Source organism: Euprymna scolopes, chromosome 26 (genome assembly GCF_053919585.1).
Source record: "Euprymna scolopes isolate OS-2025 chromosome 26, ASM5391958v1, whole genome shotgun sequence".
Classification (NCBI taxonomy): domain Eukaryota; kingdom Metazoa; phylum Mollusca; class Cephalopoda; order Sepiida; family Sepiolidae; genus Euprymna; species Euprymna scolopes.
In genome coordinates this window covers 57,404,640-57,431,706 of record NC_136507.1, presented here as the reverse complement: position 1 = coordinate 57,431,706, position 27,067 = coordinate 57,404,640, and the positions used below count along the sequence as shown (strand labels likewise).

The following is a 27,067-nucleotide window of genomic DNA, read 5'->3' as shown; positions in this document are numbered from 1 at the left end:
CTTGGAGACTTCTTCTGTTAACCTCTTGTGATTAAGGTATGTCTTGGAAGAGGCCCACCTGTGCTTCTACACACAAAGCATTTGCAACAAAAGAGAGAATTAGAGATACTTTAACAACTGGGTGCACTGGAATCACTGCAGAGGTAAGGTGGAGTCGAAGCTGCAGTAGTAAACTGAAGTAGCTGGAAGTGAGCCAGAGGTAAAGCAGGTTCAGGAATTCAGGAATGGAAGTAAGGGGTGATCCAGGAGGCAGGCAGCAATAAAGAGTGGAGTGTATGCCATCCTCACTCCTCACAGCAACAGCACTGACTTGACAAGAGTAGAGTCGAGACGAGTGCTCCTAGCTCCCGAGCTGAACTGAGGATTTTCTGTAAAAGCTGCTGACTTACTGGAGAGCCGTTTGTGATACAGGCTCCACAGCCAGTAATGGTGTCGCTAACCAATAGATGACTCTAATTAATTTCATCTCCACCCTGTATTAAAAGTGTCTTCAGTGTTTATTTACTGTATTTGTTTTAATCAAAGTTCAAATAATAGTTCTTTGTTATTGTTTAGTTTGTGGACGGCGTGTTTTTGTTTACAAACATGGGATTGGTTAGCTAGCACATCACACACACACACACACACACACACACATATATATGCACACACACATGAGGGGAATTAAATGATGCAAAATAAAATAAAAATTTACAAATTATTATTCAAATATAAGGAATACTAAAGATTTTTCTCCTTATTCCATGGAGTTTCAAAAATTAGGCATTTTTCTTCAGAGAAAATAACTAGCAAAATAAAACTATAAAATTACTATAGAATTATAAAGGGCAGAAGTCGTTACTCACTAAACTGATTTTTTTTTTTCGTATCATTTTTCTTCTTTGTTTTATTACTCTGGTTCACCCCAAACAAGGTTTATTGCCACTTGGACGTAAAGAGTTGCTATTTGGAACCATATTTACTGGGAACTGTGTAAAGAGATGAGCAAGATGTCTGTTCACATTACATTTAAAATTCTACACGTTAGTACAGTCAGAGATGCAGGAAGCAAGGAGATAATTACAAAATATAGCAGTCCAAGGAATGAAACTATTAGAGTAGAAGGCTTTCCAGCATTTAGGAACCTCTGCAGTGAAGGGGTGGGATTTTGCTGCAAGACAGGTTTGTGAAGGGTATGCATGTTGAGTGGGTATCTATTAAATTTAAACACTCTTTTTGGACTTTGTCTAAGAGTGAGAGACTAATGATAGATGATCCGGTCCAGATGTGGCAACAATACTCCATGCATATGTGAATGATGGCTTTGTAGAGATGCATGTGAGTAATTTTCTAGCATGGTAGAAGGAACCTACCTTCTTTGCAGCAGCCTTTGCAATGTCCTCCGTGTATTTGTTCATGCTTCATGGATATTTGTCAGTCAGAAAGCTATGTTCAAAATGAATGCCGCGTTTGTTTCTATTCGGTCAAAAACAACAAAACATTCAAGATTCAACGCGCTGTTTGTAGCAATCGATCCAGCACTTAACTCCAAAGTCAAACCGGTAGCTAAGTGGACAGCAGCAGATGAAAGCTACCCCAAAGTAACAAAAGATGCAAACATCAGCAGGCAAGGTTTTGGCTTCTATATTTTCTGATAGACAATGTATTTTGTTCATTGATTACTTTGATAAAAGAAATGCCATCAATCATGAATGTAGTTTGTGTTTGAAGAAAGGAAAAAGAACGGTTCCAAATGAAGAAAATAAAGTTCTCTTTCACCAAGAAAGCAAGCATCTTATCCACTACACTACACGGACTTGCAGAAGTTCTGTGCAGATTCATGAGTTCGACAGAGAGATTGCCAAGTTCGACAAGATACACCTAAAGGAGGTCGGAAGTTACATCGACCAAAACATTGTGAAAATAACACCTAAGATAGTCTGAAGAATCCAACTATGAATAAGGATTGTTTTGTTAATTGACGAGTTACAATAAAAAGGGGAAATCATTTTAATTGTTCACGTTGAAAAAATAAAGTTATTTGCTTTAATAACAAAAGAAAATTGTTGGTACGGGTTTAGGTTCTTCCAAGTCCCAAAACTACCGACCAGCTTTAATAATTACTAAACGTACAACAAGTATAAACGACAAGAATTTATTAACAAACATGAAAACATGACAACACTGCAATTCAGAACATTAAGGTAAAAAGATTACTCACTTCAATAGTGGGGTTTACGGGAGGAGTGAGGACTGTATTCTAGAGTTGTACTCTGCCTGTCCAACATTGTCTTTTAGGAGAAGAACTTTTTGCGTCCGTGCCTCATGTGTACGGACTCTCCTCTTTTTTTCTCAAGGGACCTCACTCCTTACCCTACACCGGTAATCCGGTGCTCTTATTTATTCCCCTACAGTACTCCCCCCCAAAATACGGAGTACCTGAAATAAATGGGCAACATTTTTAATTTTATTTAAACCGTCACAAAATTTTTTAAATGTGTTGGCCATCTGACATGTCTACCTGACCGTGTCTTTTTCTTTTCTACTTTCTGAAGCGTCATATCTACCGGCATGGCGTTTGGGGGTGATACTTTCAGATATGTCTCTTCCAGTGCTGCGGGTTTTAACCTGTCTACCGAAATGTTTTGTTCCTCATTCTTGATAAGCACCTTGAAAAACTTATTTTGTCTCTCCACAACCTTAAAGGGGCCACGATACGGCGGTTGCAGGGAATGCCTCCTTTCCATATCACGGATAAAGACGTGCGTGCAAGTCTCTAAACCCTTAGGTACATATGGGACCATGTTCCTATTCGAGCCTGAGGGAGAATATGCCATCTTGGCCATTTTTGTTGTTAGCCGATCGACAAACGCTGTCATGTCCATAACTTTTTTTGGTACTTCAAAAAAATATTGTGTTGGCAACCTCAATGTGGTTCCATATAGAGCCTCCGCTGCTGAGCACTCCCTATCTCTTTTCACCGTTGTCTGCAGTCCCAACAATATTAGTGGTAGATGTTCTAACCACCTTGTATTGTCCGTAAGCTGTGCCTGTAAGGAGGCTTTCAGACTGCGATGTAGTCGCTCGACCATGCCGTTTGCCTGAGGGTGATAAGCCGTGGTGTGTATACTCTTGGTGCCCAAAAGTTTTGCAAGTTTATGAAAAAGGTCTGACTCAAACTGTCGACCTCTGTCTGATGTAACATTTTGTGGTACACCGAATCTGGCCACCCAACCAGCAAGGAATGTCCTGCCAGTTGTGTATGCCGTCATGTCTGGCATCGGTAGAGCTTCAAACCATCGTGAGAATCTGTCAATACATGTCAGCAGATAGCACTGACCTTCACATGTCGGAAATGGTCCGGTGATGTCGATATGAATGTGCTAAAATCTCTCATCTGGAACTGGAAACGTGCCTAGAGGAGCCCGCGTGTGACGACCGACCTTGGCTTTTTGACACTCCACACACGCTTTCGCCCACGCTCTTGTATCAGCTTTTATTCGCGGCCAGACATATCGGTCTGTTAGTAGCCTTACAGAGGCATTGGCCCCTGGATGCGATAGACCATGTACTGCCTTAAATATGTCTTTGCGTAGCGATGCTGGAACGTATGGTCGCAGTTTGTTTGTGCTTGTGTCACACACAACTTTTGTGTGGCTGGTAGGGTTGGTAATTGTCACTAGGTTCAATGAAGTTGGATTATTCTGCAGGAGATTTTGTAAATGTTCATCCTTCTGTTGTTCTTTAGACAAGGTGTCAACGTCAATTGCCGGCTGCAACAGGAAGGAATTAATTCCCTGCGATAAGGTGTCTGCTGGGATGTTGTCTGCTCCCTTGATGTGCCGGATATCCGATGTCAATTGAAGGATATAATCCATCTGGCGAATCTCTCTGGGAGAATATTTGTCCGAGGAAGACTGTAAAGCGCCTAACAGGGGTTTGTGGTCCGTGAGGATATGGAACTGCTGACCTTCCAAGAGCTGCCGGAAATGGGGTATCGCGGAGAATGCAGCTAACAGCTCTCTGGAAAATGTACTATAGCGTTTCTCAGTCTCTGTTAATTTTTTTGAGAAAAAGGAAATGGGTTTCCAGTTTGCATCACATTTTTTGTAGGAGCGCTCCAATTCCAATTGCGGATGCATCCACTGCTAGGCACAGCTCCTGGTTGGGTTGGATATGAGACAATTTTGCAGTCTCCTGCAACATAGCCTTGATCTTGTTGAATGCTTCTACCGCGTGCTCTGAAAATACAATGTCACACTTCCTCACATTTGTCAACAAACTTGTCAATGGTAAAAGTACTTGTGCACAGTGAGGTAAGAACCTACGATAAAAGTTTATCAGCCCCAAGAATTGACGCAGCTGCGTCATTGTGGCAGGGATAGGGAAACTTTGAATGGACTTGACCATCTCTGGTGATGGGGATATTTCCCCCTCTGAAATATGGTGTCCTAAAAAAATTACTTCGGATTGACCAAAAGCACATTTTAATGGGTTTAGGACTATCCCATATTGCTTCAAATGTTCGAAGACCTGTCGCACATGACCGATGTGTTCCTTTCTAGTTTGGCTAGCAATAAGTACATCGTCAATATATGCGCAGACGAATGGCAAATCTGACAACACCTGGTCTATGAACCGTTGGAATGTTTGTGCTGGATTCCGCAACCCAAAAGGAACTCGCATGAACTCGAACATCCCGAATGGGGTGATGATAGCCGCTTTAGGAATGTGTTCGGGCTCCACCGGTATTTGGTGATATGCTCGAATTAAATCTAATTTTGTAAAAAAACGGTTATTTTGAGCCACTGCTGTCACGTCCTGGACATGTGGTACTGGGTATCTATCTGGTTTAGTGACTGCATTCAGTGCTCTGTAGTCCCCACATGCCCGCCATGTGTTAACACCTTTGTTGACAAGATGAAGAGGTGAAGCCCATTCACTCTTTGAAGGGTGAACTATGCCTAACTTTATCATTTGCTGAAATTCAGCCTTGGCCGCTGTTACCTTTTCTGGTGCTAAGCGCCTAGCTTTGCTATGAACGGGCAGGCCCTTTGTTTCGATATAGTGTATGGTGGAGTGTGGCAAAACGTCCCTATGGAAAGAAGGCACTGCAATTGAAGGGTATTCCTTCAAGAGACTCAGAAAATCGTTATCCTGGTTTGCATGTGCCACTGCTGGACACAATGGAGTACCAGTCCTAACTACCCCACACGCTGTGAGATGCGTTTCTGGATCTTTCAGACACTGGCCTGTTATATCCACCACCAAACCGAACGCCTGTAAAAAATCGGTACCTAAAATAGCACTGTCTACATCCGCCACTATAAAAATGTGGGTAAATGTTCTATGCAGGCCTAAATTAAGGTCCATACACTTCTCCCCATATGTGTGTATTAACGAGCCATTCACAGCTCGTAGTGTGAATTTACAGGGAGGGGATTTCTTGTCGGCTGCAGTCGCAGGAATGAGAGACACCTGTGCCCCGCTGTCCACCAAAAAGGACGTACCTGAGTTTTTGTCCACCACATACAATAGGCGGCCTGAACGAGATGCACCGACAGTTGATGCCGCATTCTTCTGTTGGTTTAAGCTTTTCCCGAACGCTTGTAACTACACAGTGGGATACAGGAGTTTGCCTTCTCTCCAAATCTCTTGTGCTTCCAGCAAATGGTCCTATCCTGCCTCCGTTCTCTGGAGTGGCTGCGCGCCCCCCCCCCCTTTGCTTATTCTCGAGGGTAAGTCTCGCGATGTCCTCCGCCATTTTGTTCATGCGAGCTTCCAATCTGGTCTGTCCCTCCATTAGTTTGGAGAGTAGCTCATCTTTCTCCGATGTCTGAACGCCAGCCACCGTTGATGACCATGTCAACATTATATCGGCAATATGGTCGGCTATCTCAGCCACTCGTTCCACTGGCATAGATTCATCTTGTGCAGCTATTACCACCTTATACTCGGTTGGTATGCGCTGTAGGAAGATGTGTTTGGCAATATTGTTGTCCATTGTCCCTTCAGCCAACTTCTGCAGGCGCTTTAGAAACTGTGACGGCGTGCTATCCCCCATCGTTTCCTGTTCTAATAATTGTGAGATTCGCCTGTGTGCTGAAACTGACACAGCAGTTGTCACTCTTTCTCGTAGGGTGTCATATGGTTTCTCCGTGGGAGGAGATATAATTAGGTCTCTCACCTCGACGATAACATCCTGAGGTAATATAGTCGCCACATGGCAAAACTTTTCAGTCTGTCCTGATATCGTTTTCTGCCGAAAATATAAATCTAGCTGTGCGAAAAACAAAGCAGGGTCATTCCGTACATCCGTTGGAATCAGACTGAATGTGGGCGACGCCATTTCACATTTATTTATGATTTTTATTATTATTATTATTATTTATTTTTATCTTATTCATTTATTTATAGCGACAGTTAGCTAGATGACACCGTATAGTAGTAATAGTAGGGACAGAGCAAGAGGAAGACGAAGTGTGACGTAGTGTTCACATCAGCCAATCACGAGACTGGCGCCGCGTGCAAATAGAAGAAGACGCGGTCGGCCATATTTGTTGTGCGAGAGAAATGTGAATATCCCGATGAAAGGGTAACGATACTTGTATAAAATAAATCTCGGCACAAAAACGTAACTAGTCATTATTTTTTTATTTTTAACTTACGTACGTAAATGTTTTGTTTATTTATTTTTAACTACTCTGACGCCGGGATTCATGTTATGGATTATTTTTATTTAAAAATAAACTTTAATTTTACGCATTTTCCTTTTGTTATTAAAACATAAAAAAACGTTGCTTTTCGTATTCTATGTTGCTAGTTGGGGTCACCACTGTTGGTACGGGTTTAGGTTCTTCCAAGTCCCAAAACTACCGACCAGCTTTAATAATTACTAAACGTACAACAAGTATAAACGACAAGAATTTATTAACAAACATGAAAACATGACAACACTGCAATTCAGAACATTAAGGTAAAAAGATTACTCACTTCAATAGTGGGGTTTACGGGAGGAGTGAGGACTGTATTCTAGAGTTGTACTCTGCCTGTCCAACATTGTCTTTTAGGAGAAGAACTTTTTGCGTCCGTGCCTCATGTGTACGGACTCTCCTCTTCTTTTCTCAAGGGACTTCACTCCTTACCCTACACCGGTAATCCGGTGCTCTTATTTATTCCCCTACAAAATGATGTAATGGAATAACCTAACATCCCTTCATAGATGAAATGAACTATGGATATATTGACCCTCTCACGTGACTGAGGCAGAAGGAAAAACGACAGGAAGAGAATAAGAAAATGTGTCGAGTAACTCTTATGTCACATGTTGCAATATTTTGGACATGTTAATGGGGTATGATCCCACACAGTCGGACGATTCTATTTATAAACGATGCTGCTAAGAACTGACGAATAAAATTAATTCACGTTCTGCTACAAACCAATCAGAAACCAGAATTGCTTCATAAATATTAAACCTTTTCTGGAGCAATTTCACATGTTCTTTCTGTAAGAATATTTTGTTCTGTGGAACTGTCTACTACAAACAAGTCACCTCCCAGGACTTGTGTGTAACAGCGAACCATCTGAAACTGTTCTGAAACTCAAAATGGCTTACACTTCTAGAGGTTATGGGCCCAGCGTGCGTCTTTATTTCGATGGATCCGAATCAAAATTCGAATTGTGGCAAGTTAAATTTCTGGGATATCTACGAATCCAAAAGCTACACAAAGTACTAGAAACACAACCTGAAAACAGAAATGACCCCGACTTCATTGAAAAGAACACAACTGTCTTTGCGGAATTAATACAGTGTTTAGATGACTGAAGTCTATCACTGGTAGTGAGAGAAGCCCTGGACGACGGCTGCGAAGCATTAAACATATTGAGAGAGCATTATTTATCGAAAGGAAAACCCAAAATTATTTCTTTATACACTGAACTGACCTAATCACAAGAGTTTCCAATGTAGATACAGGACTCAAAATGGCGACTACATTAAAAATGTAGAGAGCTCTGTTAGCGAACATACATTTTTATTTTCGTGTACATTTGATGCGTCAACAAACAATAATAATTTTCTTGTCGATTGTGGGGCCACGGCACATGTGATTACAAAGGAATCTGATTTTATCAATTTTGATCCCAACTTTAAGCCAAAAAATCATTTTGTAGAACTAGCTGACGGGAGTCGAGTCAATGATATCGTTTTGAAAAGAGGCAATGCGAAAATCTCGCTAAAGAACAATAAAGGTGAATTGTCTCTGTATTCTAGAAAACGCTCTTCTAATCCCAAAATTTAAGCAAAATATATTTTCTGTACAAGCTGCCACAAAACAAGGTGCAAATATAAACTTTAGCCCCAATAAATCAAAACTGGTATACCCGAATGGAACTGTATTCGACATTAAAGAAAATGGAAGACTATATCATTTAAATAGCGTAGTCCCATCAAAAACCGCCTGCCATGATCTACAGACATGGCATAAAATTCTTGGACACTGCAATATTCCTGATATCAAAAAGTTGCCGACTGTAGTTGATGGAATGCGAATACAAACATCAAAAACCTTCAACTGCGACGTCTGTACGCAAGGGAAGATGACAAACTATCAAAACAATATACCAGACAAAAAGGCCAAAAAAAAAAAAATCCTATCAATGGTGCATTGTGACTTGAACGGTCCCGTAGAACCGATGGCCAGAGAAAATTATAGATGTGTTGAATTTCGTAGATGACCATTCAGGTTTAATAATGGTTTACTTTTTAAAGAACAAATCTGATACCCTGCTAGCAACTGAGAAATATCTAGCCGACATGGCCCCCTACGGTGAAATCAAGTGTATTCGCTCTGACAACGGTACGGAATTTACCAATAAAGACTTTGAACTTTTACTAATTAACCATCATATCAGGCATGAAACATCAGCTCCTAGATCGCCACACCAAAACGGGACTGCTGAACGTGCGTGGCGGACACTTTTTGAAATGGCAAGATGCCTACTCATTGAATCAAAACTCCCTAAAAACCTCTGGACGTATGCACTTATGGCGGCAGCCTATATACGCGACAGGTGTTTTAACAAAACACTATCTAAAACTCCATATGAATCTTTCTGCGGTAAAAAAACCAAATATAAGCAGAATGCATATATTTGGTTCAACTTGCTTCGCATATATAGAGAAAAAGAGTAAATTGAATATTAAAGCCGACAGAGGTATATTTCTTGGATACGATAAAAACAGTCCAGCCAATTTAATATTTTTTCCGAAAAAAAATAAAATAAAAAGAATCCGGTGTGTAAAATTCACAGACACGTTTAATTGTAAAGACGAAAACGCGTCATATGAAGAGGATGGAATTATATTACCTCAAATAATTAGAACAAACGAAAACAATAAAAATGACGGAGATGAGAGTGTCCATGATGATGATGATGATGATGATGATAAAGTCGAGAGATATCCCAAAAGAAATAGAAGACGACCCGATTTTTTTGTGGTCGACAATATGAAGGATTATCAAATCGACTATTGCTGTTCAATGGTAAATGCGCCAAAAAGCTTCAATGAAGCAATTAATTCAGAACATTGTGATGAATGGAAAATTGCCATGAAAAAAGAAATAGATGCCTTAACCGAAAATGATACCTATACGGTAGTGCCTCTCCCAAGAGATAAACATGTTATTTCTACCAGATGGGTTTTTACAAAAGAAGAGTACAGCATTCCCTTGTAAATAAACCCCTTTGTCTTTCACCCATAACCCCGTGTTTCTTGTTGTATTCTTATTTAAAGTAAGGATATAACAGAAAAAAAAGGTGGAAAATGATTTCATCATAATAAACGTTAGGTGAATTCTACATTTATTCACTTGTTACAATTTAAAATATGACTTTAACTCTAAACGAACTTATTGACATAAAAGTACTTATTTATGAATATATGTTAGTTTTATGATATCTTAAACTAAAAAAAAAAAAGTAATTGTGATTAAAGCATTGAATTATATTAACATTGTACATTTCGGCTCATATTTTTGCTCTTGAGTGTGTGTACAACTACTTCATTTACTCACATAAAATTAATATACGAAAGTATAGATTTATGCGTAAACTTTAAGTATTTACTTCAAAAGTGATCAATACGTAGGTAGAGCTAGTTAGTAATTTATAAAATATATATGGTGATTAAGCTACACTGAATATTCGGCGTTTCATCCACTCTAGGATTCCTCAGGCTTATGCGCGAATTCTGTGGTTGTTTATCGTTTTTATATGGTCCTCTTCTATTGAGGATTTAGTTAGCCAATCAGCTTTCTAGTATCCACCCCGCCCCTTCCTATCAGCCAATGGGCATGCCTTTTATCGAACAAAGAATCTGTTTTAAAACTAGGTTAGTGGTTTAAGGCAGACATTTTTTTTTGTTAGTTTATATATAAATATACATATGTGTACATACATATATGCAGATATATATACATATATATATACATACATATATATGTGATCGTTTATGTATATTTATGTTTATTTAATTTATTTATTTGTTTATTTTCTATTGTTTTTGTTAGTTTTAAAACTGTTTTGTATCGCTATCCTAGAGTAAATTTTATTTTGTGAACACAGTTATTTGCTATTTCTCTTCTACAGTTTAATAGATTTTGGGGTTCTTTAAAGTACAGGATAGCAAATTTTTCATGAAGGCATAATTTGCATGGGTCGTCTAAATGCCTACAAGTGGTAGCTTGTCTTATTATTTTCCATTCGACTACCGGCGAATGTCAGCTTTCTTTGAGTTCCCTGTATTTATTTGCTAGTGTTGTTTTTATACAGTGTTTTTTATTGTTGAATGTACTTTTGTGGTCATAGTATCGGGTTTTGAAATCTAAGGAAGTCATGCCTACGTAATATTTCTTGTTATTGGGGTTTTCTTTCGCAAATATTGTTGCCTGATAAACTACGCTTTTTGTTAGACATTTATTTTGAAGTGGGCAAAGTGTGCAGTGTCTACAGTTGCATTTATCTTGTTCGTTATTAGTATTTTTATTTATAGTATGGTTGTTCTTGTCCAGGGTTGGTTTGTTATTATTATTATTATTATTATTATTATTATTATTTCTGCTAGTGTTAGTTTTATTTTTGTCATGGTGTCTACTTTTTTTATTGTTTATTTTGTTGTTGTTTACATTGTTTTTATTTAGTATTTTGTTATTATGTGCTTTAATTATCATCTCTAAATTTTCGCAACAACTGTAGGATAACTTTAAGGTATTTTTATTGAAGATTTTGTGTAAGGGGTTGGTTGCGGGAAAGTGTTTTTCAGTAAGATCAAGAAATTTCTTGCCAAGTTTTGTTTTTAACATTTGATTGTATGGGGCCGTATACCAAATTATAGTTCTTTTTCTTCTATTTTTAATTTTATTATAGTTATTGGTGTTTTGTTGCTTATATTTGATATCGATATTTTTGTATCCACTATTTTTAGGGCTGTTTTGTAGATATTGGTTGACCTGTTAAATGCAAAAAAAAAAAAAAATGTCTGCCTTAAACCACTAACCTAGTTTTAAAACAGATCCTTTGTTTGATAAAAGACATGCCCATTGTCTGATAGGAAGGGGCGTGGTGGATACTAGAAAGCTGATTGGCTAACTAAATCCTCTATAGAAGAGGACCATACAAAAACGATAAACAACCACAGAATTCGCGCATAAAACTGAGGAATCCTAGAGTGGATGAAACGCCGAATATTCAGTGTAGCTTAATCGCCATATATATTTTATAAATTACTATATATATATATATATATATATATATATATATATATATATATATATATATATATATATATATATATATATATATATATATATATATATTTTGACACATACCTATATATATATATATATATATATAGGTATATGTATATATGTATATATAGGTATATGTATATATATATATATCTATCTCTCTCTCTCTCTCTCTCTATATATATATATATATATATATATATATTAATATATATAGGTATATGCATATATATATAAATAAGTATACGTTTATACATGCCTATATCTATAAATATGCTTATATATATATATATATATATATATATATATATATATATATATATGTAGGGGAGATTGCCTGAACCAAATTGACTCTTTCCTTCCACTAGACTCTATCTTCCATGGCCTTAGGAAGATCTTCAAGTTCAATAATTTTGTATAAGTCTTGACAGGTTTTCTTACTTTAGCTGCTATATATTTAGGATCTCACAGTACCATATAACTCACGACCTCGTCTTTTCTTCTGTGCCAATATCCGGCATATCGCGTGCTTCTTTCTCTTATTACTGAAGAGATCCTGGGCAGTCAACGATACAGACGGCTAATACTTGAGGTTTGTTTTCCAGTTTAAGTCTAACACTGCTTGAAGTAGCCTAGTGTAAGTTCCATCTAACTTACTTAAATTTTTTTTTTTTGCATACTGGTGAACCATAAAGCAAAGCAGCACTGTCTCCATTACGGCTCTAAAAATGATTTCATGATCTGTTACGAGAGAGCAGAGTTCCATACAACTATCAGCCGTAAATTTGTAAATAATGAGAAACAGGATTTCATGTCAGTAATAAGAAAGTAACGTGAACGGTAATTGGTGAGTACGTATCAAAAACAAGCTAGCATAATACGAATAAGAAGAATAGGAATAATAATAAAAAACATTAATAATAATATTTGAATAAGAAGAAGATGTAATTTTGTGGAGAAAGAAGTGGCTTACCGTTAAAGCAGCTGCGCGTTTGTGCCTGCAGAGCACAAATTGAGAATCAAGATGGCGCCCGCATGCGTTTATGTGGAAAAAAGTCTCGGGGAATCTCGGAGAATCTCGCACCCTGATTCCATAAATAACGAGGAAAGGAAAGTGGGAAGGGACGATTTTTAGTCACTAAAGCGAACGGACGTGTGTAAAAGAAGAGGTAGAAGAAAAGAGTGTGGTGAACGAAACAAATAACGACTCGGTTGAAAGTAGAGTTGTAACGAATACAAGCTATTTCGGCCATCCTGACGCTTTCACCCAGACAGCATCCCCTTTGGCATATCGATTCCGTTCTATCTCAGTGGCCACAGTTGTATCAGGGTGGATTCCTTTTTCTCGGACACGGTACTGATAGATTGCGTTTGCAGGCGCCGTTCCTGGAGTGTGTAAAAGAAGAGGTAGAAGAAAAGAGTGTGGTGAACGAAACAAACAACGACTCGGTTGAAAGTAGAGTTGTAACGAACACAAATTTCCTAATATTTGAAAGGAAAAGTGAAATGTGTGTTGACATTAATTACAAGTGATCAGATTTTTGGTAGCCATTTGCAATTTTGCGTATTGATAACAAACTATTATGGGATAAGCTGATATACCTGTTTACGGAATAATGAGCTTACCATGAAACTATAAATATAACTACATTTAACATGTTAGAGGGGTAGTGATTCATGGCAGTTATGGCCCTAGAATCTTAACATATACTTCTGTAAGATATTTCTACTAATACACTTTTTGTTTTTTAATTATACTACTGTGTTTGTCTTGATTATTATATATTATTATATATTATAAAAATAAGAGTATATATTTGGAATTTTCTCCTCTCAATGAACGTATTAGTTCGGATAAAATATGTAATTGAGGAAATCGATTTGTGTTTTTTATTTGATGTAAAGAATACAAACTGAAGATTTTCGAAAATAACTGACTAGTTATTAGAACCAAATATCTATTTGTCAGATGAATTGCTAGTTAGGTCCACCAACTTAATTTTGTATAGAATTATTATTTTATTGTATTTATTTATTTTGTTCTATTAGGGACAATGGAGCAGATGATTGATGAGATCAAGGCTGGTGTCATTTACGTGCTCAAAGATGCTGCATCTAGAAACTTCTCCGGTGTGTACATATGTGGCCATTCTGCTGGGGCTCACCTTAGTGCGATGATGCTTTCAATCGACTGGCATGCAGAAGGTGTTAATCCTGATCTTCTGAAAGGTACAAAACTAAACGTGCTCCCCCCCTCTCTCTCTCTCTCTCTCTCTCTCTCTCTCTCTCTCTCTGTCTCTCTCTCTCAATATGTCCTGTAGAACTTTGAGATAAAAACAGAATTAAACTTGTTTTATTTTTATTTCCTTCCTCTGCTGGAGGTTTGCCACAAGGTCAGAAGTAAGTTTGATGAAAATGCTTTTGTGGAACGAACTAGATTCGAACTTGACACCCAGGTTTTCAGTTAGTGTCGTTCACCTTTTAGTGACCATTATCCTCCAAAATAGGATTCTTATGTGTATATATTTATTTATTTTTATTTCATTGTTTTTTACAAAGGCATCACCACTTATCAAGGCCCAGAGGCCACTCGAGGATAAGGATTAAAGAGTGTACAATACTCAATTGGACAATATAGTAATTGTTAGTAATGGAAATTCAGTAAATTTGTTAACTTAAGTGGAATGGCTCATCAAGGACTTGTTTACGTTAGACTTGAAGACGACCATTTTGTAGTCAACGGGAAAGCGGGCAAACGGAAGACAGTTCCACAGGCGTGCAGTTCTAAGAAAGAAGCTTTGTTCATGGAATCTACGTTTAGGTTTAGGCAGAGATAAAGTGTGGGGGAAATTATTGATAGTGTTTTCAGCTAGACGAGTGTTTCTCGGGAAAGATTGGCGAGGGGGGACTATAGATTGGAGCTCAGACGAGTACTTGCCATGAAGATAAGGATAAAGCAGAGACAGGCTCGCAACATTTCCTTAACAGGAGTCTAGACACAAAATCTGGGGCTAGTTTGGTGAAAGTGTTTCTATAGGCAGGACCAAAACGGAAGGAGAGAGGAAGTATTTTTTGATGGAGTCTCTCTTTAAAAGTCTACCAAAAATCTAGTAATTATCCAATCAATACGAAATGTTCACCGATTATTAAGTGAAGAATGGACGTTATAATAGTCTACGTTTTTGTTCATAACCGATATTAATATATATATATTTAAGACTATGTTTAAGACTATGATAAAGACTCTATACACCTTTCTGCATTACACTATATATAATACGCTCCTCCTTTATTTAGAATTCGCCCCCCCCAACATCGTCTATAATTTTATTTGATCTATTTCATTCCTAATGAATCCAACGCTAAACGCCGCATTTCTACTATGTTACCTAGCATCTTCTCTACTCTTCTGATGAGAAGCATTAGGCTTCGAAATGCCTTGGCATAAAGAGTCCCTTCTATCCCCAACTAATCGATTGTATTCCCTTATTGAATAAATGAACCAATCTATATCCACCAATATATAGTTCTGTGAATTCATTTCCCATTCCTATTGTTCTCCTATATAAGCTCCAATGATACTTGTTGAGCTTTATATTGTCCAAATAAGTCTCCTCTTATAGAATTGAGCTCACTCTTTTCCTCTAACGCACTAAGCTATATATATATATATATATATATATATATATATATTGCCTACAGCCCCGCCCCCTTCTTTATTTGTGAGTACAAATATGCGTAAAATAATTAGCCAAAACTGAGCAAAATATATTGTATTGTGGGGAGGGTGGGGATTGTAGATAAAACAAACAAAAACAAAAAAAAATAACTGCGCACGTATCAGATTTTAAGGTTGAAAATCCGAATTTTGAATGTGTTTAATTTTTCATCTTTTGTTTTGAAGTGTGAAATTCGTTGAATATGTTAATAATAATTATTATCTTTCAGATTAGCAAAAAAAATTATATATTTTCATTATTTTTGTGAAAAACACTACGTTTAGGTCATTGAAAAATAAATTAATAATTTTCTTTTAATGAGCCCAATATTGCTCATATACCACTAAATAGGAAATGCTTTGGGAATTGATACCAAAAAAGAAAAAAATTGATAAATAACTACGCATTTTGCTAAAAATACGATAATTTCTTTTGGCAGTTTCTTATTTATTCACTTATGGTGGCCCAACCATGAGACTAGATGCAGGAGTTGTTTTCAACGCATACAACTTCTAGCATTCCCAAAATGGTCACCAATCTGGTACCAGCCAACCTCATCGTTGCTTAACTTTGGGGGTTATGTAGGAAACACACACACACATATATATATATATATATATATATATATATATATATATATATATATCGCTTATGAAAAAAGAATACAGCCCTATACTTAATCGGCAAATCAAACGTTAAAAATACATGGCTAAGTATAGTTTATTTAGTCCCGTCCATACTTAATTTTAAACTATCATTAAATTTGGATTTTTTTTTTAAATTTCGCTACGCAAATCTATAGAGTGATATAAAAAGTGTTTTCAAGACTGCTCTCTCTTTCCTCCCCCCCTTCTCTATGAAATATCTCCTCGGTATATCTTTCTTTCTAGCTGACTAAAACGTATTAGTTTTCATTTAAATCATCTCCCTTGAAAACAGAACAAACATAATATTTTAAGAAACGTTTTGGTAATTTATAGATTTTTATTTAGACATTCCAACCTGAGATCTTGAACATTAAAATAGTATAACTAGTATATCAATGCACGCAGATACATTTGCATACAATTAACAGAGCAAGCACACAGATGCAAGCTACATATATGCATAAAGACAATATTTTCATATATATACATTCTAGCACACAATCACATAAATAAAATCATATATTGGACTAGTGGGGATGGGTAGCTTTGCCTGGGCATAAAATACGCTTAAATATGATATTTTAATTTGTCCAGATTTCGTATATATTATTAGAGTCGCGATTTCAAAAGTAAAAAAAAAAAAATGTATTTAGGTGCCATCAGCTAGAATCGAAACCAAAACCATAGCATTCAAAGCTGGAGACGTTACCACTGGATTAACATGACACGCATATAAACTGATTAAAAATTTAAAATAAACTAAGATGAATGTATAAAATGTTTAGCGATTTTTCAATTCTGACCCATTTTTGATGAACCGCCCCCTTAACTAATCCAGTCTACCAAATTTCTTAGGAAGAAAAGCCATCCATGAGAATCTTAGGAAGAAAAGGGACACGTCTACGATTGAAAGACACAAGTTGAGTCTTAACAGAATTAAACGAAACAAGCAATTTCATACCCCAATCAACAACTGAACACAAGTCAACTTCTAGATTAGTTACATATTTCAACTGATCTGAGGGAGATGACTGAGAAGCAACACCAGAATAGAAAGTGCTATCATTAGCATGGATATTAATTTTCTTAACAATATTCTTTTGAAGATAATTGATATGGAAAAGAAACAGAGTTGGACCTATTATAGAGCCTTGAGGAACACAAGCATTAATAGGAAAAGAGAAAGAAGAGACAGCATCCAGAGTTACTTACAATCTGCAATCAGAAAGAAAAGGTGCTAATCATGCCAAGAACCTCACCATCAATACCATAATCCTAAAGTTTATGTAGAAGACCAGAATTCCACCTTTGTCGAATGCCTTCAAAATGTCAAATACAATGGCTTTACCCTCTCCTGAATTATCCATAAACTGACATATCTACTCAGTTATAACAGTTAAAAGATCAACAGTTGAACAGATACCACAAAATTAAACATCACTAACGAGGCTCAAATTTTCCAGAAAATCAACAAGCTTGCTGTTGATCAATCCTTCAAAAACTTTGCTAATAACAGAGAGGAGACTAACAGAACAATACTTAGGTCAGACTGATCACTAGTATTTTTAAAGCTACGCACAACAAAGGTCTCTTTCTAACAAGGGAGATGTGATTATAAATTATTTATAAATAATGAGCTCTCTTTAATGCTCAAATATATATATATATATATATATATATATATATATATATATATATATATATATATATACAGAGTGACCCAAAACAACGGGCCCCAACTCTAATTAGGCCCCGTTTCTTAGTGTTTTGTCTGAACGAAATTTAACACAGTGTATTCTTTGTCCCAGCTCCCATTGGGGTCTTGGTGTACTCACGGTCGTTGATTCTGCCATGTCCTGTAAAATAAGGGTAATCGGTGAATAAATAATGGAGATATCACGTTTTTTTGGGGGGTCACCCTGTATATATATATATATATATATATATATATATATATATATATATATATATATGCTTTTTCTTTTTCATACTTGGAAGGTGCCATTTTGGTGAGTGGAATTTATGACCTTCGACCTCTGATCAATACCTATGTGAATGACCCTTTGAAAATGACCGAGTAAGTATACACAATTATTTATTCAGAATTAGCCACACAGTATTTTGATAGCACAACTGAACCACCAAAATAATTGGTACCAGATGATGCTAATCTCGTCACTGCTGAAATTGGTTTTACATAGTATTTTCATGTGGTGCATAGAAATGCAGTTTAATTTTATGCCTGTGTTGAAGACCTGCATTGAATGGAGAGGAATGATATGATGGATGTGTAATGTGAGTTTTAAAGACAAGTTGAGATCTGATGACTTCAGAGAAAGATTAAATTTGGACAGAATGGGAAAATGTGTTAAGAACAGACTTTGTTGGTTTGGTCACATCGAAAGAATGCATGAGAATTCTTGTGTTAGTAAAACATGTAAAACAGTTGCCAGAGGAAGACCAAGCAAACCATGGGAAATGATGAGGATGGATTGGAGAGGAAGAAGGATAAATTAAAACTTGGCCAGAGATAAGTTTGCTTGGAAGTTCATTTCTAAAAGCTGTCCAATACATGTCAGCATGTAAAACATGCATTCAACAGATAATTAAGATGGTGGTGGTAGTGGTGGTAAGGATGATGGTGATAGTGATGGTGATGATGGTGATGATGATAATGGTGGTAGTGATGATGTGATGGTGATGATGCTGATGATGATGGTGGTGGTGATGAAAATGATGATGATAATTGTGGTAGTGATGATGATGATGATGATGATAATGGTGGTAGTGATGATGATGATGATGATAATGGTGGTAGTGATGATGGTGATGATGATGATAATAATGGTGGTTGTGATGATGGTGATGATGATGATGGTGGTGATGGTGGTGGTGGTGGTAGTGATGATGGTGATGATGATGATGATGATAATGATAATGGTGGTAGTGATGATGGTGATGATAATGATGATGATGGTGGTAGTGATGATGGTGATGGTGATGATATTGATGATGATGGTGGTAGTGATGATGGTGATGATGATAATGATAATGGTGGTAGTGATGATGGTGATGATGATAATGATGGTGGTGGTGGTGGTGGTGGTGGTGGTGGTGATGATGATGATGATGGTGGTGGTGGGGGTAGTGGTGGTGGTAGTGATGATGGTGGTAGTGATGATGATGATGGTGGTAGTGGTGATGGTGATGATGATGATGATGATGGTGGTGATGATAATGATGATGATGGTGGTAGTGATGATAATGATGATGATAATGATGGTAGTGGTGATGGTGATGATGATAATGGTGATGATAATGGTGGTGGTGATGATGATAATGATGATGGGGTGGCGGTGTTGATGTTAATAATGATGAATTATGATGATGATGATGATGACATTACTTTCCACATAATGCCATCTGATTTTCTTTTGTTACATATTTTTTGTCATTTTTTAATGATTAATGTTTACTTTTATCATTTATTTTTCTAGAGAATCTGCCGCCAAAATCAGTCCCCAATTAATTTCCAGTCAGATCATCAAATATTCAAAACGGCGCTCCATCCTTATTGCTTTTGCAAAATATGACTCAGAAGAATTTATTCGACAATCTCAGCTTTTATATGATGTGAGTGAGATGTTACATTCCTATCAAACATAACTCGAACACAACTCGTCTAAAAACATAAAGAAAACACATTTCATACATCTTGACAACCAAATCTCCATGAAAATCGTCTTATCTTTTTTTTTTTAATAGCTCAATATGATGCATGGTGCTCCAATATTCATAAGCTTTTGGAATCTCAGGCATAGATGACCTATATATAAATCGTACTTTTGTTTCTGACCAGCATCGTTACGCATGCATGTTGCTTACATGCAAGGACCTATGCCAATTCTATTCGCTGCAATAAAAAGAATAAACATTATGTATAACTTTATTACATCATAAGATAAAGAAGTAAAAAATATGATAGAAAAACCTCTTCAGGGCATAGCATTTCGAAGCTAAATACTTCTCATCAGAAGAGGAGAAGAGCCAGTATGATACAAAATATAGATAAAAACTTACTTAAGAACATTTAGATAGGAAATGAAGGAAGTATTTATATAAAGATATATTAAAGAAAATATAAAATACGAGAATAAAAATATTAAAATATTATTAGGAAGTATGCATACGAGAATAGAAAGTAAAAAACAAATATATATATATATATATATATATATATATATATATATATATATATCTTATAAATTTTCGTACTGTCTGTCTGTCTGTGTATGTGTGACACGTTTTGTCTCAGCCTACAAGCAACCCACCCAGGCAAGTTAGGTACTGAAATGAAGCTTATGACCCAGCGGATCTTTTAGTAATATTTATACCCATGTTTGGTGTATGGAAATTCAAAAACATGCAAAAAAAATAACGATTTATTAAACAACGTTTTATTTACTGGATATTTTTCCGGTATTACACCGGAAGTTATTTACTCCCTCAGTAAGTTCGATTTACTGTGTGTGTGTGTATGTGTGTGTGTGTGTGTGTGTATGTGTGTGTGTGTGTGACGCGGTTTATCTCAGCCTAAAGGTAACCCACCCAGGCAAGTAAAGTACCAAAATAAAGCTTATGACCCAGCAGATGTTTTAGTGATATTTATATCCATGTTTAGTGCATGGATATGGAAATGCAAAAAAAAAATGTAAAAAAAATAACGATTTACTAAACAACGTTTTATTTACTGGATATTTTTCAATTGAAAAGGTTGCATATAACTAAGTAATAACATGTTTTATTAATATTACTAATCAATTAACACAGTCTTAGGATTTATTCAATCAGATGATCATCTCGTAACCGAAAAGTCGATGAGAGACAAAGAGAAACTTACACATTTTATAGGCCTAAGTTCAGGTCCTTGGAGGTAAAAAACATGCATAAGTCGATCAGGACCCTCCAACAGCAGTCTTCGTTATTAATGATAATCATGGTGTCTATTTCTTGTAAGTCTGACACTTAGAACATAAAACATTTAACCATCTGATCAGCTTTTCAGCCACAAGACAAGCGTCTTTCTTTTTTTACTGTTTTTCATGGCAAGCAAGCTATATAGTCACTTGGACATAGGAGGCTACTATTTAGAATCATGTTTAATAGGGGGCCGTGGGGAGTTGAGCAGCAAATGTCTCTTCATATTAAATTTAAACTTTTGCAGGTTAGTACAATCAGGAAACAGGGGCGTTTTACCGTCTAACAGTCCAAAGGAAAAAACTATTAGAGCTACTGTGTTATCTGAGAACTATGTCACCTTAAACAAGGCATAGTGCCACTTGGACGTAAAAGGTTACTATTTGGGACCATATGTATAGGGAAACTATATAGGGAGTTGAGCAGCAAGATGCTTGTTCACATTACATTTGAATTTTTACACATCATGACAATCAGGGAAGCAGGACACTGGGAGGGAATTCTAAAGTCGAGCAGTTTGAGGGAAGAAATTATTAGAGTAGAAAACTTTCTGGCATCTAGGGACCTCAACAGTGGAGGGGTGTGATTTTGCTGCTTGTCAAGTTATTCAGGAGTATGTATGTCAAGTGCAATGAATTCATTAGAGCACATTTCATTAAAGTATATGTAAAACAGGCACAGGAATACAATATTGTGGTGATGAGACAGAGGTTGGAGCTGAGTCAACAGTATGAAACGATCTGGTTGGATAAATCCTTTATCCTTCTAAGAATGTGTTATTTGAATTAATTGAATACTTATCTTAAGAAAGCATGTTAGATAAAGTTTTGGTCTATGAGCATTGCTTATCCAACCAAAGACCTATCTTTAGGATATTGATTTTTAATGATATATAGGGGGAGGGGGAATAATCTGGCCGGCAACGAACACATATAGCCTTTAAATATATTGTCGACAAGTAGTTATTTTAGTATTAACGCATTCAGTGTGCAATGTTATTTTCTAGTATTTTGAATTGTCCGCCGTGTTCGTTAAAGAAAGGAAGTTGTTTCTTGAGCATGTGCAAACGCTGTTTGTAGCAGACAACAAGTGCACTACTTTTACTGAATACCTGTAATTAAATCCTTATCTCAAATTTTTCCGAAAATGTTGAATAATTAATGTTTCAAAATCAGGCAAATTAAATAGAGAGGCGACCACCGTTGTTAAGTCATAGATGTTATCATTTAGACGTGATATAAGAAGTTTTAAAAATGAGCGACGGCCTCGAGAATCCGCCGGAAAAAAGCCTTTTGAAGACATACACAAAAAGCAAACACACATACACACATACATTTTCGCTTTTATATATAGATAAAGATAATATAAAAGTTACTTTCAGTCATTTATGTAAACACGTGTTTTGTAAAGAAAGTCCGATTAGTCACAAGTCAAAATATTCATAGTGTGAATATATATGCATGCAAGTAATGTATGTATTTATTTAGTAGCATGGCATAGTGTATATGTGTGTTGGCTTACCTTGTTTTAGTGTTTTGTGTGCACAAGATGAAGGAAACTGGTATGTGAGTTATTAAGTTCTTTTCACCTTGCCACATCCGGTTGCAAAGGGCACAGGCTGGATTGTATAGAATACATTCTTGGGGGCCTTCCATGCAGGTGCGACTAGTAAAGTTTGGCAAAAACTTATTTTGTTGACCAGGTTTTTTAGGGTTTTCTAAGTTCACACTGGCTTATTATATTCACATAGACGTGTTACATTTTGGGATTTGGGACAATTTCCATTGGTTGAAAATATTTTGAGTTAACAGCTTCATGTTAAAACTTACTAGCTTTAAGAAGTAACAAAGAAACAAAATGAACCGGAGAAAGAAAGGGAGTAACTGATTTGAGAGTTATTCGTTTTTTAGCATTCGTATTTCGTCTGAATCATTTCGCAATTAAGTTGACACAAAGTCAATGCTTTATACAGTCATATTTTGATCTAATTTTGGTCTTTTCTGTTTTGAATCTTTTCTTTTGACTTTTTAAATGTTGCAGAGTCTCTTTTTTCTTTTCTTCTTTTTTTTTTCTCAGACACTGAGGTTGGCTTCCTGCGATGTTTCATTGAAAGTCATTTCTGACGCTGACCATTTTACAATAGTTGAAAGAATAATGAAAACTGATTACGATTTAACAAAGGTACGGAAAAAAACAAAACATTTCTTTGTAAATTGCTGTCTTTAATCTATATTTTTTCTATTAAAAATTATTCAAACGAAAATTTTATACACTCAGTCATGGACATGTGAGCACGACATGAAGGTTAACTAATTTGCATTTGAAAAACGAGCATTAATTAATTACTTATTCATTTTATGGTTTCCTATTAGATGATTGGTTTCATTCAACTTTTACACTGAATTCTGTTTATGCATAGTTTCTACATTCTGCATAACTGTGCAGAATTTAAGATGAAAACATTCTAGCATATGGAAATTTTTTATCTATCTATCTATCTATCTATATATATATATATATATATATATATGTATATATATATATATAAAATATATTTTAGTCATCGACATACAGACCTGTTTCGTTGTTTCACAACTCATCAGTGCCGCTAGACTAACACCTCTCCCAAGCCGAGGATCGAACCTAGAACCGTCGTGATGACAGTCGGCAGTCCTACCCCCTGACTACGGAATCGGTGGCCGAAATTAAACTGTCCGAACGTCTATTTAAATAAACATCCGTCCGCCACTCGTAGAGGGCTCAAACGTTTGTTTGTAAACAAATCGCGAGCTTCGCATTATTTCAGCTAAATTAAGTAGCGAGTAAGATAATTTACGAGAGTGCTCTACCGAAGAGGGGAGCTTTATAAAATATATTTTAGTCATCGACATACAGACCTGTTTCGTTGTTTTACAACTATTCAGTGCCACTAGACTAACACCTCTCCCAAGCCGATATATATATATATATATATATATATATATATATATATATATATATAAAAGTGACCTTGTCGAAAACTCTCTACCAAACTCCTCTCTGAATATTTTGTCTAGAAAGTTGAAATTTGATATATAGGGTATTTGGACATGTATCACACTTCTGATTTAGTTTTTAGCCAGTAAAATAACTACTAAAAGGTTAAAATAGGAAAAGTTGGCCTCGGCTTGGAATAAGTTGACTATACTTGTTTTTTTTTTTTTTCTGCACATGCATTAATTAAAAGTTATAGGTTAAACAATGTTATGTTTTACAGGCTTTTATATATGTATGGATTTAGGTCATATGTTAACAGATAAGGCTGGAGAGCTATATGTTTTGGTTTTGATTCTAAGTGATGACATACAAATTATTCTTTTACTTATTAAATCACTACTATATATTAGGTATAATGTTAAATAGAGAAATGGGTCTATGATAATAAATATGAAATCTGCATGAATTAAAATATATTCAAGCAAACACATAAATTGCTATTTATTCCATGTTGGAGACTTTTTTACCGCCACTTAATGTGAACTGCAAAAACAAGTGGTTGTGGTTGAGCTATTTAGTATGTCTACTGTTGACACTCTAGGTCTTGTTGATGAAAAAGTGGGTGGCATCATGACTGTGCAGTAAACCTTCAACTGGGAGGTAAGGTTAAATTCTTTCTGCTCTCAAACGCTTTAAGAGTCTCTTGAAGGTGATACTGAATTTGGCAATTCTGTTGTTAAAATTTGGCAATTATGTTGTTAAGATTTGACAATTCTGTTGATGAACTTTGACAATTTTGTTGTTGTACTGTGACAATTTTGTTGTTGTACTGTGACAATTCTCTTGTTGAACCATGCAAATGTTGTTGTTAAACGATTTCCATTAAAAAAAAATGGACACATTTTTCAATAATGACCTAGCAGCAGAAGACCTACAGAAAAAGAAGGAAAAAAATCCCGATGTTATTTTTGCTTATTTTCCATCTATTTTTTTTTGAGAGAGAGAGAGAGAGAGAGAGAGAGAGAGAGAGAGAGAGAACGAGAACAATTATCTTTATGCATTGAATTAATAATCACCATCACATATTTGCCCTGTGGATCAATCACTTAATTTGCTGTTCATAGAGATAGGATCTGTGAGTTCTAATCTCATGAAGGGTATAATTATTTTTACATTGATTTTATCCACAAAAGCTTACTTAGCTTTCATTTTTTCCTGTAATCTAAATAATTTATAGAAATTAGGACCCCAGGGCTATGTCAGGTGATCCTGCTAGTTGTAAAATATTTATTTTTCATTTTATTTATGCATTTATTTTTTTTCTCTCTTTTCTAATCTCCTACAGGAGATTCACAGAATTATGGGATTAAGTTAATCCCTTGTCAATGGAGGAAGTTTTTAGCGGCCATGATGATTGAACCTTTTTTTTTTTTTTGGCTGATGAGATTTGTCCAAATCTTCTCATTCAAAGCAACGCCAAAGAATAGGAATGAAAGAAGAACGAAGACTGTTGCCACGCACAGAAATAAAGATGAAGAAAGCATCAACTCATGTAAATATTTGCATTATTTGGACTATTATTCTCATCTTGAATGTTATTCATGCAACGTGACGTAATGGATAAAGTACTAGGTATAATTCAGTTGTAAGTTGAACAATATTTTGGAGGTTGAAGGTTTAGTCCGCAGTGCAAACAATACAAAGAATACAATTAAGAATTACTTAAGACTTCTACCCGGTGATGGCTGACGGAAGGAGACCAAACTATGCCCATGGATTAAATAATGGGTTCCATTCAAAATTCTGTGCCGATTCTTTAGTTCAACAAAAACATTCCTGAGTTTAACAAGTTACACCGAAAGAAAGTCAGAGATTACTTTAACCAAAATGTTATGAGAATAACATTCGAGACGAGAACATTAGTCCAAATGATCCAAATAATACCAATTATCAATCATCTCAAAAATTCAAAAATATTAATTCATGTATATTTACATATATTAAAATTGCCTTTATGCACAGGCGCTCTATAAAATTTCTATATTTTTTATATTCACAACGTTTCAGCCAATGTAACCTCTGTATGGATTTGTGATACAATAGTGCTAATTAGCAACTAGTTGGAAGCGACAATCTTTTGTGGTTGAAGGTTCAATCCTTAATACTACTAATAACATAATAATTAACACTTCTACTCAGCCATGGCTGACAGAAAGAGAAGAATCCACCCTCGTGGATCAACCCTTTTATGCACACAATCAGGATCGTTAAAAGTCGATATCATCATAATATTTTTCATGTTTTCAAAAATAAAAAGAAAAAAAAATAGATGAATAAATAAAAATACTTTTCACTAAAAAGTGAAACCATTTTTACAACTGGACATTTTTTCACTAAAAAGAAAAGAAAATCTAAAACACATTTTTATCGAGACACTTTTCACTGAAAAGCAAGGAAAGGTTAAAACACGTTTCAACCAGAAATTGAAAAAAAAAAAAGAATCAAAAACAAAAAAAAAAACAAAACAAAAACGCTAAAACATTTTTGGGTTCGTTATATATACTATACACACAGATTCGAAAAAGTTGTCAAAAAAACAAATATATAACAAATAAATATAACCAAAGGCAAGATGAGTTACTTTTCAACCTAACTCGATAAGTCTTTAGTGTTTTATTTAATATAAAATGTTTATTCAGTTCGAAAATCATCCACTGTTTATCGATATATTTGAACAAGACAAATGGTGACAAGGTCTCTGTCGAATATGTTAAGTTTGGGAAAATGAGTTCAAACTAAAAAATTATGCAAAATACTGTTAGAAACCTACTCAATATGTTACCTATCATGACATAGGCTGGCATATATTGAATGAGTTTCTAACAGTATTTTGTATAATTTTTTAGTTTAAACTCATTTTCCCAAACTTAACATATTCAACAGACCTCACCGCCATCTG

At 35.7% G+C, this 27,067-nt stretch overlaps 1 protein-coding gene across 1 annotated transcript in view; it reads left to right on the top strand.

Annotated features, from left to right (window-relative positions):
* Positions 1–26,129, top strand: part of LOC145248082 (kynurenine formamidase-like) — a 108,806-nt gene extending 82,677 nt beyond the window's left edge. Inside the window, exons 6-10 of the mRNA XM_080109860.1 lie at positions 13,839–14,018; positions 18,154–18,232; positions 19,653–19,788; positions 23,209–23,313; positions 25,454–26,129. Coding sequence (XP_079965986.1) covers positions 13,839–14,018; positions 18,154–18,232; positions 19,653–19,788; positions 23,209–23,313; positions 25,454–25,483 — 530 coding nt within the window. The 3' untranslated portion in view covers positions 25,484–26,129. The remainder of the gene's footprint in view (positions 1–13,838; positions 14,019–18,153; positions 18,233–19,652; positions 19,789–23,208; positions 23,314–25,453) is intronic.
* The last annotated feature ends 938 nt before the right edge of the window (positions 26,130–27,067 follow it).